The sequence below is a fragment of the Ambystoma mexicanum genome, chromosome 4q, assembly GCF_040938575.1.
Source record: "Ambystoma mexicanum isolate Mex_15411 chromosome 4q, UKY_AmexF1_1, whole genome shotgun sequence".
NCBI classification, from domain to species: domain Eukaryota; kingdom Metazoa; phylum Chordata; class Amphibia; order Caudata; family Ambystomatidae; genus Ambystoma; species Ambystoma mexicanum.
In genome coordinates, this window is record NC_090928.1 from 126,324,827 (window position 1) to 126,340,492 (window position 15,666).

The following is a 15,666-nucleotide window of genomic DNA, read 5'->3' on the forward strand; positions in this document are numbered from 1 at the left end:
CCTACGAGGAGTTGTGCAATGTGGCCAGGGAGTGGTGTACAGGCACTCAGTAGGGCCATTTACGGTTGGTTCGCGTTGCCGTACTTCTCACCATGGCGGAATGGTACTTTCCGCCATGCTTGATGGCGTTAGGTAAATGTCCGCTAGGGTCAGAATTCGCGTACCGTTGCGCCATGGTGGTAATTACGGTTTCGCATGGCGCGTGTGCGCGTACTTGGTGCAGTTAGCATAGGCGTTCACTACGGTGTCGCTAATGGCATCGTACTTTACGGTGACGGGTCATAATCGCACCGAGCGCTATTCGATGGCGGTATTGCATTTCCGCCATCGTTTTTCGATTTCCGCCAGGGTCGTAATGAGGGCCATTGTGATGTTCTTGTACAGTGAACTTGGCCTGGAGCTTAGGATCTCTCTATACAATGAGATTAATTTCCACTCGGCTAAGCACCCCAGCGATTTTAGACCTAGTTAGAACCACAAGTTCCAGCCAGGGGTGCTTGATGGTAGATTCAGGGCCTCTTTCCATACTCTGCCTTCAAATTTAGACCAGTTTAAGCTCCAGAGTTCTGATTTAGCCTGTAGGCCGTACAATAATACTGGAAATACTTTGGCGATGTAATATTTTACCATAGGAAAGATGTAAAATTTACAATACTTGGTACTGATTTTTTCATGTGGGATACCAGTATCTGCACTTTGCTTAAAATGTCAAGCTCCAGTTTGAATGCTGCCGGGCTTGCGTAGCTCTTATAGCCTAGATATATTAGATCCTTCATATGTGGAATGAACTGGCCGTTCAAAGACCAGTTTTTAAACTTGATTTTTTTCCTTGTGTGCTTGAAGACCAGGATCTTTGATTTTGAGGGATTTATGACCAGCCCATTCAAGGTGGCATATTCTCCCAATTTGGTCAGCAATCTTTGCAGCTCTATGCCCACCCTGTCCAATAGAACAATATCGTCTGCATAGGCCAGCCAGAAGATCTTTCTCCCATTTAATTCTGGACTGGCCAGTGTGGACGGTTCTAGATGGTCCCCCAGATCTGCTAAGAAAAGATTGAAGAACAGAGGTGCCCCAAGGCACCCTTGCCTTACTCCTCTATATACCTGCACAGATTCAGAGAGATGGCCTTGATCATCTAGGTGGACCCTCACTGAGGTGCCTCTATGCAACTCCATCAGCATTGAGAGCAATGTATCTGGTATTCCCTTGGTCCTAAGCTTAGCCTACAGCTTGGATCTGTCAATCTGGTCACGCCTTGGATAAATCTATCCAGGTGCCATATAATGGCAAGCCCCTCTTTCCCACAGCAAATTCACTTGCCAGGTTCAGGGTCAGCCCATTTAACAAGGTTGAAAGTCCTCGCCTGAAGCCTGTTTGAAAACCGAGATATGACTTCTTCCTGGTCCACCCAGACTGTGTAGGTCTTTTAATAACAGCTTAATGAAGACCTTACTCTCAATATCCAGGAGGGCGATAGGATGATAATTTGCCAGATTTGTTCTATCGCCCCCCCTTGAAACAGAGCTGTTTTCAATGAGGGAGGAAATTGCTTTACCCTTAAGATCTCCTCATATAGTTGCTTCAAGAGCTTCGACCAGAGTTACAGATCATTTTTAAGTACTTGATATGTAAGGCCATTGGGGCCAGCGGCTTTAGATGATGAGGATTTGGTTATTGTTTCCGCAATCTCCTCCTCCTCGAGGGTCAATTTCCATACGTTATTTAATGGTCTTTCTTTTTGATCTCCTCTTGGCTTCTTAAAGATGCCGGTAAGATGTTCTACCCATTTCTCTTCAGGGACTAAATTACACAGAGAACTACTTTATTTTTTATTTATTGCATTTGGTTATACGCGCAAACCCTGGGGTATCACAGCGTAGTTTACAAAGGATGCTTTCATACTTATATGTTACAGGAATACTTACATACTTCATGCTTACAGGTTACAAGGATACTTATATACTTAGTGGTTACAGAGGCGCATACTAGTTTCTTGGTTACAAGAGAAACTGGTTACAATGGACATTAGCAGTGTGAGTAAAACACAATCACAGTTTGCAAGTTAGGCAACAGATTATAGCATGTGAGATCTAGACAGTAAGAAATGGCATATAGATGATCGGGTCTGAAATTTCAGAGGATCTAGGTATCTGTCGTGAGGTTAGTATTTGTTAAAGAGCCAGGTCTTTAGCAGTTTCTTAAACTGTGAAAGGGACGGCTTATTGCAGATGAGAGGGGGGATGAGAAGGTGTTTGTTGGAATTGGATCTGAGTGTTCTGGTTATAGTTTTGCATGTGAGGCAGTGGTTGAGGTTTCTCATCTTGCAAATCAGGAGACTGATGCAGCAGGGTGGAGGTGTACACTGTGATTTTGGCATGGAGATTGATGAAAGGGCAGTCTGTTTATCAGACCACCCTTTCTGTGATGTATTACAAGTATCATTTTATATTTTTAAAAATCAAAACAAAAAATGATGGCTTTATACCCTACCAGATAGCAATCATTCACACTATGTGCCCCTGCTACTCCTAGTAACTGCTCCTTCCTGCCAACTCCAGTGTCACAGTACTTGATCTCATCCTGCAGCTATTCCTCTAGCGACCCTGCCTCTAGCACAACCTTCTCTATATGTGTAGTCACCTCTGCCTCCCTATGCTCTATCTCTCACTCATCATGCCCTACCCCCAGTAAATCACTGTCTCCCCCTCCTCAACCAAATATTCTGTTCCCAATTCCCTATGTACCAAGCAATTGGTCAGCCCCCCTTTCTTTATCTTCCTGCAATATGTTTAATTTCCCTCTATTAATGTTCTCAAGTGTTGTGTCTTTTCCTCCTCCTCGTTCTCAGTAATTGATTGATTGCCTCTCTAAGGTGGGCAAATAGGCTGTAGCATTGTTTGGTTATTGTGAAGTCATGCAGAAGCCCTTGGCTTCAGGGCTGGCTCCTATTTTTGGCGGGGAGCATTTTCTCTCTATCTGAATGATTAAGGAAAGTGTGTGGACTCAAAATATGCCCTCCTGTGTGGAAGTAGTGGTGAGCATGTCTAAGAAAGATCGACAGGTCACCCGCTGATAGTCAGGGCCTCGCTCCCTCTATAAGCACAAACTGCAAACCACTTGTAGGAGAGTCCATCACTCTTTCTCTGTTCGGGCAGCCACTTAGAGAGTGGAGACTTGCTAAATACTACATTGAAACGAAAAACAGAATTAGCATTTGAGGAAGACACTGGGATTACCTTGTCTCCCTCTAAACATACAGTGTCTCTTTCTTTATTAAACCCTGCTTCACATTTCTGACCCAAGAAATTGGAGAAAAGAGTGAGACCCTGTTTACTACCTCTAAGTAGCTCTTTGTGCTACTTTTGGGTGTGCCTGGCTCCTAGAGTCTTTCCATCCACCCAGGATGGCTCGCCCAATTCACTAGAGCAGGACAAATAGTGAATCAAAATCTTTTTTCATGCCCAGGGTGGGCAGGAAGACTTTTAAATGTTGGTAGATGTTCATGCCATATTTCCAAAGATTTCCAAAGCAATAGGTGCTTTTAGAAAATTCTTAAATCAGTTGTTGTGAACTCATTAGGTTAGATTTCAATGTATGCACCTAAAGCTCCTGCATCAAATCTGCCCCTACTTGTCCTACCCTGACAGAGTTAGCTATGGTTGGGGACACCTTACTCTCACACATTTATGGCAACAGCAATCAAGTCAACTACAATGCCTTCAAAGGGCACAAAAGCAATGTATGTGCTTTAGAGATGCTAGAAAAACCTCAAGAGAGGTCAGCAAGTACAGTGGTGCACCTTTTATCAATTCAGACATGTACAATATTTATCTTGAGGGCTGGTGCAGGCGAGGTTAGAATGTATGTAAGTGATGTTTAAGGACTATGGCCATGTGTAGAAAATAAAAGGTAATTGCCCTCTGTTTTGCAAAGGTGAATTCATGTTTTGTATTGAAAGGTCCGGGAACCTGAAATTATGTGATCAGTGAAAGTGTAACCAAAGTCAAGGGAAATTGGTAGGGATGATGGGCATAGGTTCTTCACTTCTTATGAATACAAACTAAGCCCTAGATAGTAAACTAGCTATAAATATTGTTTTTATATTTTACAGTTAAGAAGATACCCTTTGGAAGTTACCACCTGTGCAGGCAAAGAAACCGGTGCTGTGTTTGGTAATATTCCACTATATAAAGTAAGTTCATGATTTTTTGCCCTATATCCCCATTTTGAGATTTTAGCCAAATAAACATTAGAGCTAAATATTGATTGTTACATTTGCATGATGGATTCTAAAATTATCTACATGTTTCCCCTCCCCCTCTCTTCCGTCTTTGTCTATCATTTTTCTGTATTTAAAACTTCAGGTTGTTTTTATAACCTCTGAATTTTATTTGCAAGATTTTGATTGCTCAGTTTCTTATAGCGTTACATGTATATGAGTTGAAATTATTCCGTATCAAGCAACTACATAATAATGCATTCAGCCTTGAGAAAGAACGGTGGGTGAAACACATGCACTGTATAAGTGTAGGCAATATAAAGCTTTTAATTAAATATTTTCCGATGGTCATTTTTTGTATTCTGACAATAATATGATTCATTTGTTTCTTGTAAACTTTATGGTTCAGATTAACTTCTAATAGACATAAATTGCTGATTATCATATCTCATAAACAATTTTGAAGAGAGGGTCCTCAGAATGGCCCTCATGTCCTCTACGCTCATGCCAGCCCAAAGACTAGGAGGTGCCACTCACTGTTTGGCCAACACTGGGTGAACCAGTGTATCCCACGTATGGAAACAGATATTCTCTTAGACAACCATTCAACCCCTATCCAGCTGATGTCTTTGTAGATACAGGTGCCTCATCACTGGATCAGGTTGACTGATAATAACAACCAGCCATGCTGATGTCACTAGTGACAACACGACATAGCCACGTTAGTCACGAAGTAAACTTGCACGCCTGCCCGAAGCTACGCAGACAAACACACACACACACAACATGCTCATACCGCTCTGTAGATAGAGGACAGATACACATACATACTGTCAGAAGCTTTTTCTTTTTACAAGTCAAATGCAGAAACGCAAGAGAACAAAGCACACATGGAACTAGCTTGCAACCGCTTCATCGCAACTAACTATGAGGAAGTAAGCACAGAGCCAGTGTTCGCAGCCAAGGACAAGGCGGGTGGAAAATTCCTGATTTCCAAGGCAGTGAGCCACTTGCGAAATACAGAATAAAATCCTCAATAATTGCAGACCGAAAGGCTCAGTTTCATGGTCCTCGCCCACGTGACCTAGCCAAGTCAAGCAATGGCCTAATACTCATGGTGTGAAGATGGGCTGTTCCCAACGTTGCAGACAAGATGGATACAGGCGATGTACACAGAACATTGCAACCTGGAGGCACTATCCCAGGCTAGGTGGCTATATCAATGGCAACAATTGGGACACAGTCTTTCCCATTACCTTGAAAAGGTACACTGAGCGCTGTGAACAGAACAGGGTCCAAGGCCTGGGGAGACCCGCTCCAGCCAATCAAGATGCTCCAACCTGGAGATGGTGTATAATGTTGCAGGGGCCACAGGTCATTGCGTGACCCTGAAACAAAGTAATATATTGGCCCTCATTACGACCTTGGCGGAGGACCATGGTGCTATTAGCACCATGGTCCATGGCGCAAAGGGTGCAATTCCGCCATGGTGGTTGGCGGACTTACCGCCCCATTCCGACCTTGGCGGGGCGGTAAGTCCCCAATCCCCATTTTACCCTTCCCCATTCCCATTTTTGCCCCATAGGGCATAATGGGAGTGGGGAAGGCGTTAATTACGCCACCGTAAATTACGGTGGCGTAATTAACAACAAGGTCCCTTAGCGCCATGGATTTTAACACCTGCTAAAAGCAGGTGTTATATCCGCCATGGCGCTAAGGGAACTCGTACTCAGGCGGTAAGGGTCGGCGATGTTTACGCCGGCGTAAACCCCTTACCGCCTGGGTCGTAATGAGGGCCATTGTGCACCTGAGCTACCCAATGAATGCAGCCCTTAGGTTGTTGGGATGGGTTGGTGGTTGTGACGTCACTAAGAAACAAACCCAAGTGATGTCGGCTCAGGAGCTGTGATTGCCAGAGATTTTGGTGTTTCCTGTATGATCCCTGTCTTTTGGAGAATTAAGGCATTTTATTTGCCCCATGGCTGAGTTCTCCATTATTGCTGCGGGGAAGGGTTTGGATGGGCCCCAAATACTCTGCTGCTTTGTGACACTATCGATACGAACACCACCGTCCTCTTGTCTATTATTACAATTTCTCTTTTCAATTTATCAATTGTGCGTGCCAGTATCGGGAGTATTCTTTTTTGAGAATTGATAAAAACCTGTCATGAACGCGCATTCATGGAAGGTTTGTAGTAGATGGAAGTGCCTCCATCGATGCACCATCACTTTAGCATCCTGGTCTAGTCTTCCTAGCTGCCTTCCCGTGTTCTTATATCAATGGCTCGCTCTGCCCCCTTCCTCGCATTGCAACCCTCGTTCTTCCACTTTTGGTCTGGATGCTGTTGTCCTGCTTCCCGGGCTCTGTTCCTCTCTGCTTGCTTCGCTTCTCCTGGACTGCGGTGCCTTCCCCTCCTCCCTCCCGCTTCTTAGCTTGTTCTCCGCTGCCTTCCCAGCTCTGCTTACCTTCTTCCGCATGTACTGTTCCCTGTGGTGCTATTTCGTACTTCGTACCTGGTGACCCTGCTCGCCCGACATCATCATATGCTGATTTTTTTTATGCCTCACCGCTTTTTCCATGCAATCGGGCTGTTTCCGGGAGATATGCCTCTAACCCCCTTTCTGCCCTCAGGGCATAGTGGCAACTTCCCAGAAACGAACCCTACCTCTTCGACAAGAAGGGAACATCCAAGCTTTGACCTGTGGATGCCAAGTCAAGCCACTCCGACCAATCCACCTCCTGCTCCTTAGATGAGAGTGAAGGGGAGCATTGTGAGAAAACCATGGAAACTCAGACATTAAATTGTGATACTGTATGGAGTCCGATATTATGACATCCTCTCACTAAATCCATTGTGGTTAATAAAGTCTGTATATTCATTGTAACAGTTACATACATCAATCCATCACGGCAGTGACATACTGCAGCCAAGACGACAAGACTGCCAAAAACAGGAAAAACAGGTATATCAGTCCCAGAAGGGACTTTATGATCGATTTCAGCAATAACAAAATAAGTGAGGAGTTATGGCTGATAAACGACGTCAACCTGGATGAGGTTGAACATTCAATGGTGTTTGCAGCCACAATAACCAAAACAGAGGGCAAAGAAGCACCAACAGAGGTGCCCAAGATTGTTGCTAAGAAAACGTACAGTGGCAGCAATTCCCTCCAAAAGAGGGCTGAAGAATGTAAGAATGGCATGGTGCTTCCCAAAGGGGGAAAGCTACCTATGGGTCAGGAATGTCTGTGTTTCAGACACTATGCCCAGAAAGGAAAGTAGCATGCTCAAAGTGCAAGAGATGGGGACACTTGTACATTGTAAGCTTGTTTAGGGCTGTTCTGATCCACCCAGGATGCAGTGGCATTGAATTTGCTGTGCGGCTCTCAGTGAATTCAAAAGGGCAGAACTATCACTGGGAAACTAGGAGCTCAACTATGGAGGATCAAAGCACGGGGTACCAGTACATGAAGGAAGGGCCCTTCCCAGGCAGCACTTGCTTCAAACAAGCCCTGTGCTGGTAAATACCTCTACTTTGTAGAATGCATTTTCATGATTGACATTGCTGTTATCCTTCTGCAGTATAGCTTTGAAGGGGTGATGAGGGGTTTGGGGTGAGGGCAAGAAAGAGGAATATTTTGCCACCTTTGCTCCCAACTGGCTGCACAGCAAGCACTAACTTAAATTATGGGAAGGGGTGTGCTTGTAGGCAGAAAATGAGCAGAGAGAAAGACTAATAATTTTGCGTAGAAGAATGGTTTTCTAGGTGCTTTATTACATTTTAATTAGTACAAGGAATAAATTACCCCAGGCAAGAGAATAGAAGGAGTGTGTAAGAGACTTCCCATGGAGTGAATTTTGCATTACAAACTGATCTCACAATAACTGTAATGTGGGTGATGCATTTTACACAATGAGTGTAGATTGTATGTATTTAACACACCAATATATTCATTTTATTATTTAATGAAAATCAAATAGGCTGTATATTTATTTTGGTGCTCTTTGAAGTTGAGAGTTGGCTTATGGAATGGGGAGGCATGTGAGGCAGCACTTTGCCACATCAACTCCAACCAAATTAGATATTTGTTATCATCTATGATGGTTGCTTTCTCAGATAGTTCCAGTGTCATCGTACTGAGCTGTTTATCACAGTTTCACAACAAACATTGGAGAATTCCCCCAAAACATGAGCAATCTTGTAACTTTGGAAGTTCTTTGGATGAACATATCAACGATTAATTTATGATCGATTTCAGCAATAACAAAATAAGTGAGGAGTTATGGCTGATAAACAACGTCAACCTGGATGAGGTTGAACATTCAATGGTGTTTGCAGCCACAATAACCAAAACAGAGGGCAAAGAAGCACCAACAGAGGTGCCCAAGATTGTTGCTAAGAAAACGTACAGTGGCAGCAATTCCCTCCAAAAGAGGGCTGAAGAATGTAAGAATGGCATGGTGCTTCCCAAAGGGGGAAAGCTACCTATGGGTCAGGAATGTCTGTGTTTCAGACACTATGCCCAGAAAGGAAAGTAGCATGCTCAAAGTGCAAGAGATGGGGACACTTGTACATTTTTGTAAAAAGTTCCAGGGAGCTACAATGCTTGACGTGAAGACGTGTGCAGTTTGTGAGTGGAGACGGTTGTCTGTCCCTTGAGGAGAAAGAGGAAGAAAATATAGACATGATTACAGTGAATATGATAGCAGGTCAGAAATGTGCTGAAGATTGTGAGAGTCCAGAAGCAGAAATTTGGATGAATAGAGTGAGGACAAAGGTGATGGCGGATTCAGGAGCAAAAATGTCTCTCGTGTTAAGGGAGGTATTTGATAAGATATCACACTGTTGTGTGTATACTCTGGTACTGCCCATAAACATGCCTGGTGGTACAACACCCATAAGATTGAGTTGTTCAGATACCTTGTAGCAGATTTGGAGTTTAAGGGTAGGAGAGATACAGATAAGGTGTCTGTGACTGAGATGAGAGTGACACTGTTGGGATGGAGTGAACAGAAGAAGTTGTATATATACACTTAGACCCAAACAGAGTTGATCAAGTAGTACATGTGGGACAGAGTTCTCACAGGAGAGACATAGAGAGTTATAAGCAAGTGTTTGCTAAAGATGTGAGTAACTTAAAGGAATGAGACATCAAACTGTTTTAAACAAAGGGAGTGTGCCAGTTGCAGCAAAACTATGTCCTGTTCCGTTGGTGTTGCGAGAGATTGTAAAGGAGTAACTGAATAAGCTGTGCAGAATAGGGATCATAGAGAGGGTGAATGGTGTTGAGTGGGTTTTGGCTTTGGTCATGGTAAGAAAACAGAGTGGTGAGATTCGCCTTTGTGTAGATCTCAGGCAGCTTAACAAGTGTGTCGGTGTCGAGAGACATCCTATACCAAATATGTCAGAAATGTTATCTATGATAGGCAAGGAACAAATATTTACAAAATTGGATCTTGCTTTGGCTTACCATCAGGTGGAACTGGAACCGCAATCACTGAAATTAACATTTTATGCCTTACCCAAAGGTATATTTCAGTTCCAAAGGACTCCATTCGGTTTGGTTTAACTTCTTCTGTATTACAAAACGTTATGTACAAACTATTCAATGGAATACAGGGGGTCTCCTGTTTCCAAGATGGCATACTGATATGTGGTTAGACAGTGGAGGAGCACAAAATGGCATTGGAGAAGGTACTGGACATTTTGGAGGAAAGGGGAATGACTTTAAGGAAGGAAAAGTGTGTCTTCCAAAAGGCATCAGTGAAGTATTTAGATCACAAGATTCCTGTTGAGGGAGTGAAACCGAAGAAGGATATAGTTGAGAGTATTAGCATAATAAACTCACCACAGATGAAAAGAGAGTTGTGCTGATTATAGGGTATGATTACATTCTACCAAAAGTTTGTTAAAGAAATCTGGTGACAAAGTAAGTGAGATTTGGAAATTGTTGAAGAAAGGGGTGGAATTTTTAAGTGTAAAAGTGCATTCCAAGAGATAAAGATGGAAATAGATATGGAAACATTGTTAGTGCAATTTGATCCTGTAGGAAGTCAATAACAACAGTAGATTCAAGTGAGATTGGCAATGGAGCAGTGTGAACGCAGATTGATAGGAATTTTGAGGGGAAGATGATCACTCGTGCTTCTAAGGACCAGCAATGCGTTATTCAGTGTTGAAAAGGAAGGACTGGCATCTCATTGGGCTGTGGAAATATTTTGAAACTTTATGTGGGTGGCCAAACCTATTTTAAGAATGGATCATAGGCCTTTGAAAGTAATTTTTGAATCAAAAGGATTAGATAAAGTAGAGTCGCTAGTTGGATGGCAAGAATGCAAAGTAATGAGTTTCAAAGTGAAGTGATACAGGTTCATGAACATTTTCTGGCAGATCATTTATCATGATTAGGTGGAAGAGACGATGGTGAAACGTGGAAATGACAGAGCAGATATGCATGACTCATGATGGTGTTATCAGTTGTGTTGAGCAGGAGGAAGCCATGAAGGAAAATAAGGAAATTATGTGTTGAGAATGGAATGTTATACCAATGGGACAGAGTTGTTGTTCCTAGAGGTTTAAGAGATAATTGATGGACATTGCCCATGCGGGGCATGTTGGGAATACTAGGACCAAAGCTGTTTTGAAGGAAGATTATTGGTGGCCTGGCTTTGATAGAGAGGTTGAGAGAAGATTGGAGAGCTGTGTAGAATGTAAGATGGTGAGGAAGGGTGTGACAGCAATGGCCCAACCCTTAATAAAGCTGGAAGTGGCAAAAGGTGTATGGGATGTGTTGGCTATGGATCTATTGGGCTCAGTGGATGTTCTTACAGTAAGTGTATTATTGTTTTAGTGGATTTATTGTCAAGGGAGGATGTATTAGCCCGGGAGGATAGCTCAGCGGCAGCGTGTGCGTCTTGGAAGCAAGACGACACAAAGCAACAACAGGTTCGATCCCCGGGTCCGCGCTTAGAAACCTCTGGGTGTTTAAGCGCGTTATAAATATGTAACTAAGAAAAAAAAAAAAAAAAACACAACTACGCAACTAAGAAAAACAAACAATTCCTGTAACAGCGCCTCGATGCCTGCGGGCTGTGTGAGCGCTTTATAAATGTAAAAATAAATAATAAATAATAATAAGGTGGATTGAATTTAAAATTTTGAGGGAAGCAGATGCGATGATGGCATCTGAGTTTTTGGAGGAAATATTTGCGAGGGAAGGATACCCGAGAAGTATACTTACCAACAATGGCAGTCAGTTTGTGTGAAGGTGATGAAAGTGTATTTCTGAAAGTGTGGCATAGTGCATAAAAGGATGGCACTATATCATCCAGAATGCAATAGAGCCAACAAAAGGATAAATAGGAGTATTATGGATGCTATAAGGTTGGCTGGTGTGTGTGAAGTCAATAGAAAGTAAGGGGTGAAATAGAGAGTATGTGCTATTAGGATTTCGTTTTCGAGATGATGAGAGGGAGGAAGGGAAATACCAAAGTTTGTCCTTCGTTGTTAGAGATGGTAAGAGCGACCAAGGTCAATGTGGAGGATTTAAGAAGAAAGGTGGATCAGAACAGACATCTATGTGTGTTGTAAATGAAAGGAGAGCTAGCAGGAGTTTGGGTATGCAGGTGTGTGATTGGGTGAGGATAAAGAAGGGGGTTGTGAAGAGAAAAGGATATCCCCTGTACTGTGAGCCAGTGTTGGTCGAAAAGGTGATGAGAGGAGGCATGAGGATCAATGGCTGTCTGGTGTGGAACTTAGGTAGGGTGGCAAAGGTGAATGACTCAAAAAATATAAGGAGGGACAAGTGAGGAAGGAAGGAAGGTATGATATATATTTATATGTAGGCTTTGTTCTCTGTGGCAAAGGCCTGGTAGAATGTAGAATATGTGTACATCACTGGGGGAGTTAGTGAGATAGGAGGGTTTGTTTTATTCATCAGTGAAGACAAGCTGCTTGAGACTTGCAGCTGGAAGGTATATTTGAATGTCTCTCTCCATTTCAGAAAATGCAACACAGATTCCCTTCAGGCAGTGGTCAACCAGAAACTTTGGAGAGAGCTAGGTGGACGCCAAGCTTTCATTCCAACATGCAAGCAGCAATCCTTTAAATCAGGCGGTGTCTGTTCCCCATATCGATATGTCAAGCAGAGGCATGGTCCTTGGGGCTGGCAGGCCGCTACCCCTTGGGGCTGGCATACCCCTAAATGCACTCTACCATATCCTCACAGGAGATGCAGGACCATATTTTGGACCTTCCATTTGATAGATTGCTTTCATTCTTCCAAGGACCAGGAGCTCAATAAATGAAAGACATCTATACAGACCACCAAATCTGTGGCGGTGTAAGCCAAGCCAAACCTGTTCTAAAGCCTTTGTATTAGCCTTACTGCTCCAGGGACTCAAGGCAAAGAGCATTTGGACATTTTGTAGACTACCAGGCTTTACAATGCCTGAACCATAATCGCTACCCCAGCTTGAACAGAAGAAACATGCCACAACCTCTTCTATGGCTGTTTTGGCAGGATTGTCCTCCTACTCAAACCCTGAAGTTCCAATCAACACCAGTAGGCTGCAGACTACATATTCATCTGGATTGCTGGAAGTCCATTGTTCAGCACTACTGAGTACTCTCAGTAACATCCTTGAGCTATCAACTCAACATTTCCTCTCTCCCTCCCAATGGACCCCTCTGATTGTGTTGGGCTCTGCTCCACTTTTAGAGGAAGTCAACAACCTTGTGTTGATGGTAGCAATATAGCCATTTCAATGGTACCAAACCTAACAAGGGTTTTATTCAAGAATCTTCTCTGCCCAAGAAGAACCAGGCTGCCCCAAGGGCAATTCTAGACGTCTCCTCTTTCAATTTGTCTATCCCAATGAAAAACTCTAGATGATCACCTCAGCACAAATCTTGGGAACTGTTTAAAAGGGTGACTGGTTTCCGTGTGGTGGACCTCAAAGATGCTTATCTTCACATCGTGATTTGGAAGCATCATCAGAAATCCCTCAGAATTTCCATCGGCAGACACCATTATCAATACCATGCACTGTCTTTTGGACTCCAGAACCAATAGTGTTTTCCAAGCTTGTGAATGCAGTGGCAAGCTGTCTTTGTCTCAGGGATATCCATCTATATCCCTATGTAGGCTAATGGCTCCTGAGAACAGGCTATGCACAGGACACAGTAGCTTTGGCCCCAATGTATGTTGACACCTTATTCATCCTTGGATTTTTTTTATCAATTTCAAGAAATATACTCTTGTACAAACTCAGAGACTGAAATGTTTGGGGTTTGTATGGGACTCCAATGCTTAGAAGATATTTCTATCTCTGTTACTGTTCTCGGATGTAGGTGTTGCAGTTCCAATTCCAGACCCTTACTGGCTTTATTGCACTATGTGTCCTGCGTGTCCCAGTGGCTCATCTGAACAACGGACACTTACAAATACATCTAGCTGACTCCTGGAATTACTCTACAGGGAAACAATAATAATGCATGCATTTACCTGACTCTATATCTCAAGAGCTGGCATTGTGGTCAAGTCCTCAGATGCCAATTTGATGCTTTCTTTTCAGGATCGCTCCCATGAGAAGTTACTCATCCTGAACTCATCTCCCAGTGGGTGGGAGGATATTATTTTATCTAAGTCCTCCTGAGTGTAAGAGTATGGCCAGATATGGGATTAGAGCTGCAGGGGCTAGAGTTCCAAACTACACCTCACTGATGATGCTCAATGAGGGGGACACATGTCTTTGGCTGCATGTGGTCTGATGCAGAATGGGTGTGACCGAGCAGTTTAGATGTTCAGTTCAATAAGAAGAAGACCCATGATGGATTAAAAACCAGAAAATTCCCAAGAAGATGAAAATGCTCCTACGCTGTGTCTCAGAGGTCCAGGAAATGAGGATGGTGAGTACCAACCGTTGGTTTTCTCCCTGATCTGCAAGCTGGGCCCCTTACAACAGAATGATTGGACCAATGAAGCAGAGAACATTAGAGGACCCCGCAGAGATAACCCTAAGGTCAGTGGAGAAGAAACAACAGCAAGTCATCACAATACTGACCCTTGGGATCAGTCAGCAAATGACTTAACAGTAGTATGAGACAGTAGAGGTTTCCTCATCTGGAATCTATATGAGGAGCAGGCCAGTTTCAATGACAGAATAAAACAGTTTGGTCTTCAGCAGCAAAACTGTGCTCCCACTTCTGGGATTGTGATACATACATGCAGGATCTGCAAGGAACCACACAACAGGGATGGAGGATTCAACTGTGCCTGCTGTTCGAAGCGGCAGGATCGACAAGGATGGTGACCTCTGGTAATTGAACATGAGAGCTTTGTCTCACAGGAGGATCAGGAGTTCAGCAACTGAGCTTCCAGTGGGATCCTCGGTGAAACTTTCAGTTCCAGTTATGGAGGATGATTTGAAGTAGATTAAGGAAATGTCACAACGTCTCTAATGGCATAACCAAACACAGTGTTGGGGCAGGCCCAAGCCCACCAAGCACACCCTATGCACATTCAACTATTTTGTGGTCTACAACTCAGCCTTACCTCTATATTTTCAGGCAAAGGCATACCATCCCCCTGTCTGAACAAGTTTGATTCCTCCAGGCTCCCGTCATGAGTTCTGAGTCAGAGCGCACATAGGCAAACGGCCAAGCATGTGCATTACGAAGGTGAAAAAGTACAAGAAGGGTAACAAAGCCAGTCGCCTAATTACAGTGCATAAAACACATTAGGAAGTCGTTTTTCTCCATTCGGTGATCAATTGTGACCTTTGTGATCAAATTGCTACACTAAACTGGAGCCTTGTAAAATGTCAAAGGTGTACCACCTACCTGTAACTAAACACATTGGGCCTCATTCCTAGTTTGGCAGTGCAGGGAAGAAAGGCAGTAATTCCGTTACCAACACTTTTCCCGCACTGTCAAATTAAATTTTTTGGCAGAATTACCAGCAGTGGAATTACTGAGTGGTAATTACACTGATTTTTGGAAGATAAGTAGAGGATTTACCTCCAGCCTCAGCTGCAGGTAAACCCTCCACTTTTCCTCCAAAAATCGGTAATTCCACCGGTGGTAATTCTGCCGGGATAATTCTACCAAAACTCCCCAATGGTGTCCGATGGATTCTATAAATAGGTACTAACACCGCCCTACCACAACTTGCAATCCCATGGTAAACCCACAGGGCCAAGTGGAGGTAGCAATAACCGATTGTAGCAGCATTTTGGCAGATTTACCACTGAAATACTGCCAAAACCAAAATGAGGGCAATTGTATGGGTGAGAAAGAACAATCAGGGAGGCGATGAAGCACTTTCACTTTTGGAGCACCACTGCTCTGGTACTGATATGGGTGCCAAGACAGCATATCAAAACCAGTGGGCCTCATTAAAATTTCGACGGTAGCTTTGCTGGTAAAACGGGCAGGCTGCCG

General features: G+C 43.5%; 1 protein-coding gene across 1 annotated transcript in view; it reads left to right on the plus strand.

Moving 5' to 3' along the window:
- WDR64 (WD repeat domain 64) overlaps positions 1–15,666 on the plus strand; it is a 1,979,698-nt gene that overhangs the window by 1,900,110 nt on the left and 63,922 nt on the right. The window contains exon 26 of the mRNA XM_069607651.1: positions 4,115–4,195. Within this exon, the coding sequence (XP_069463752.1) occupies positions 4,115–4,195 (81 nt within the window). The remainder of the gene's footprint in view (positions 1–4,114; positions 4,196–15,666) is intronic.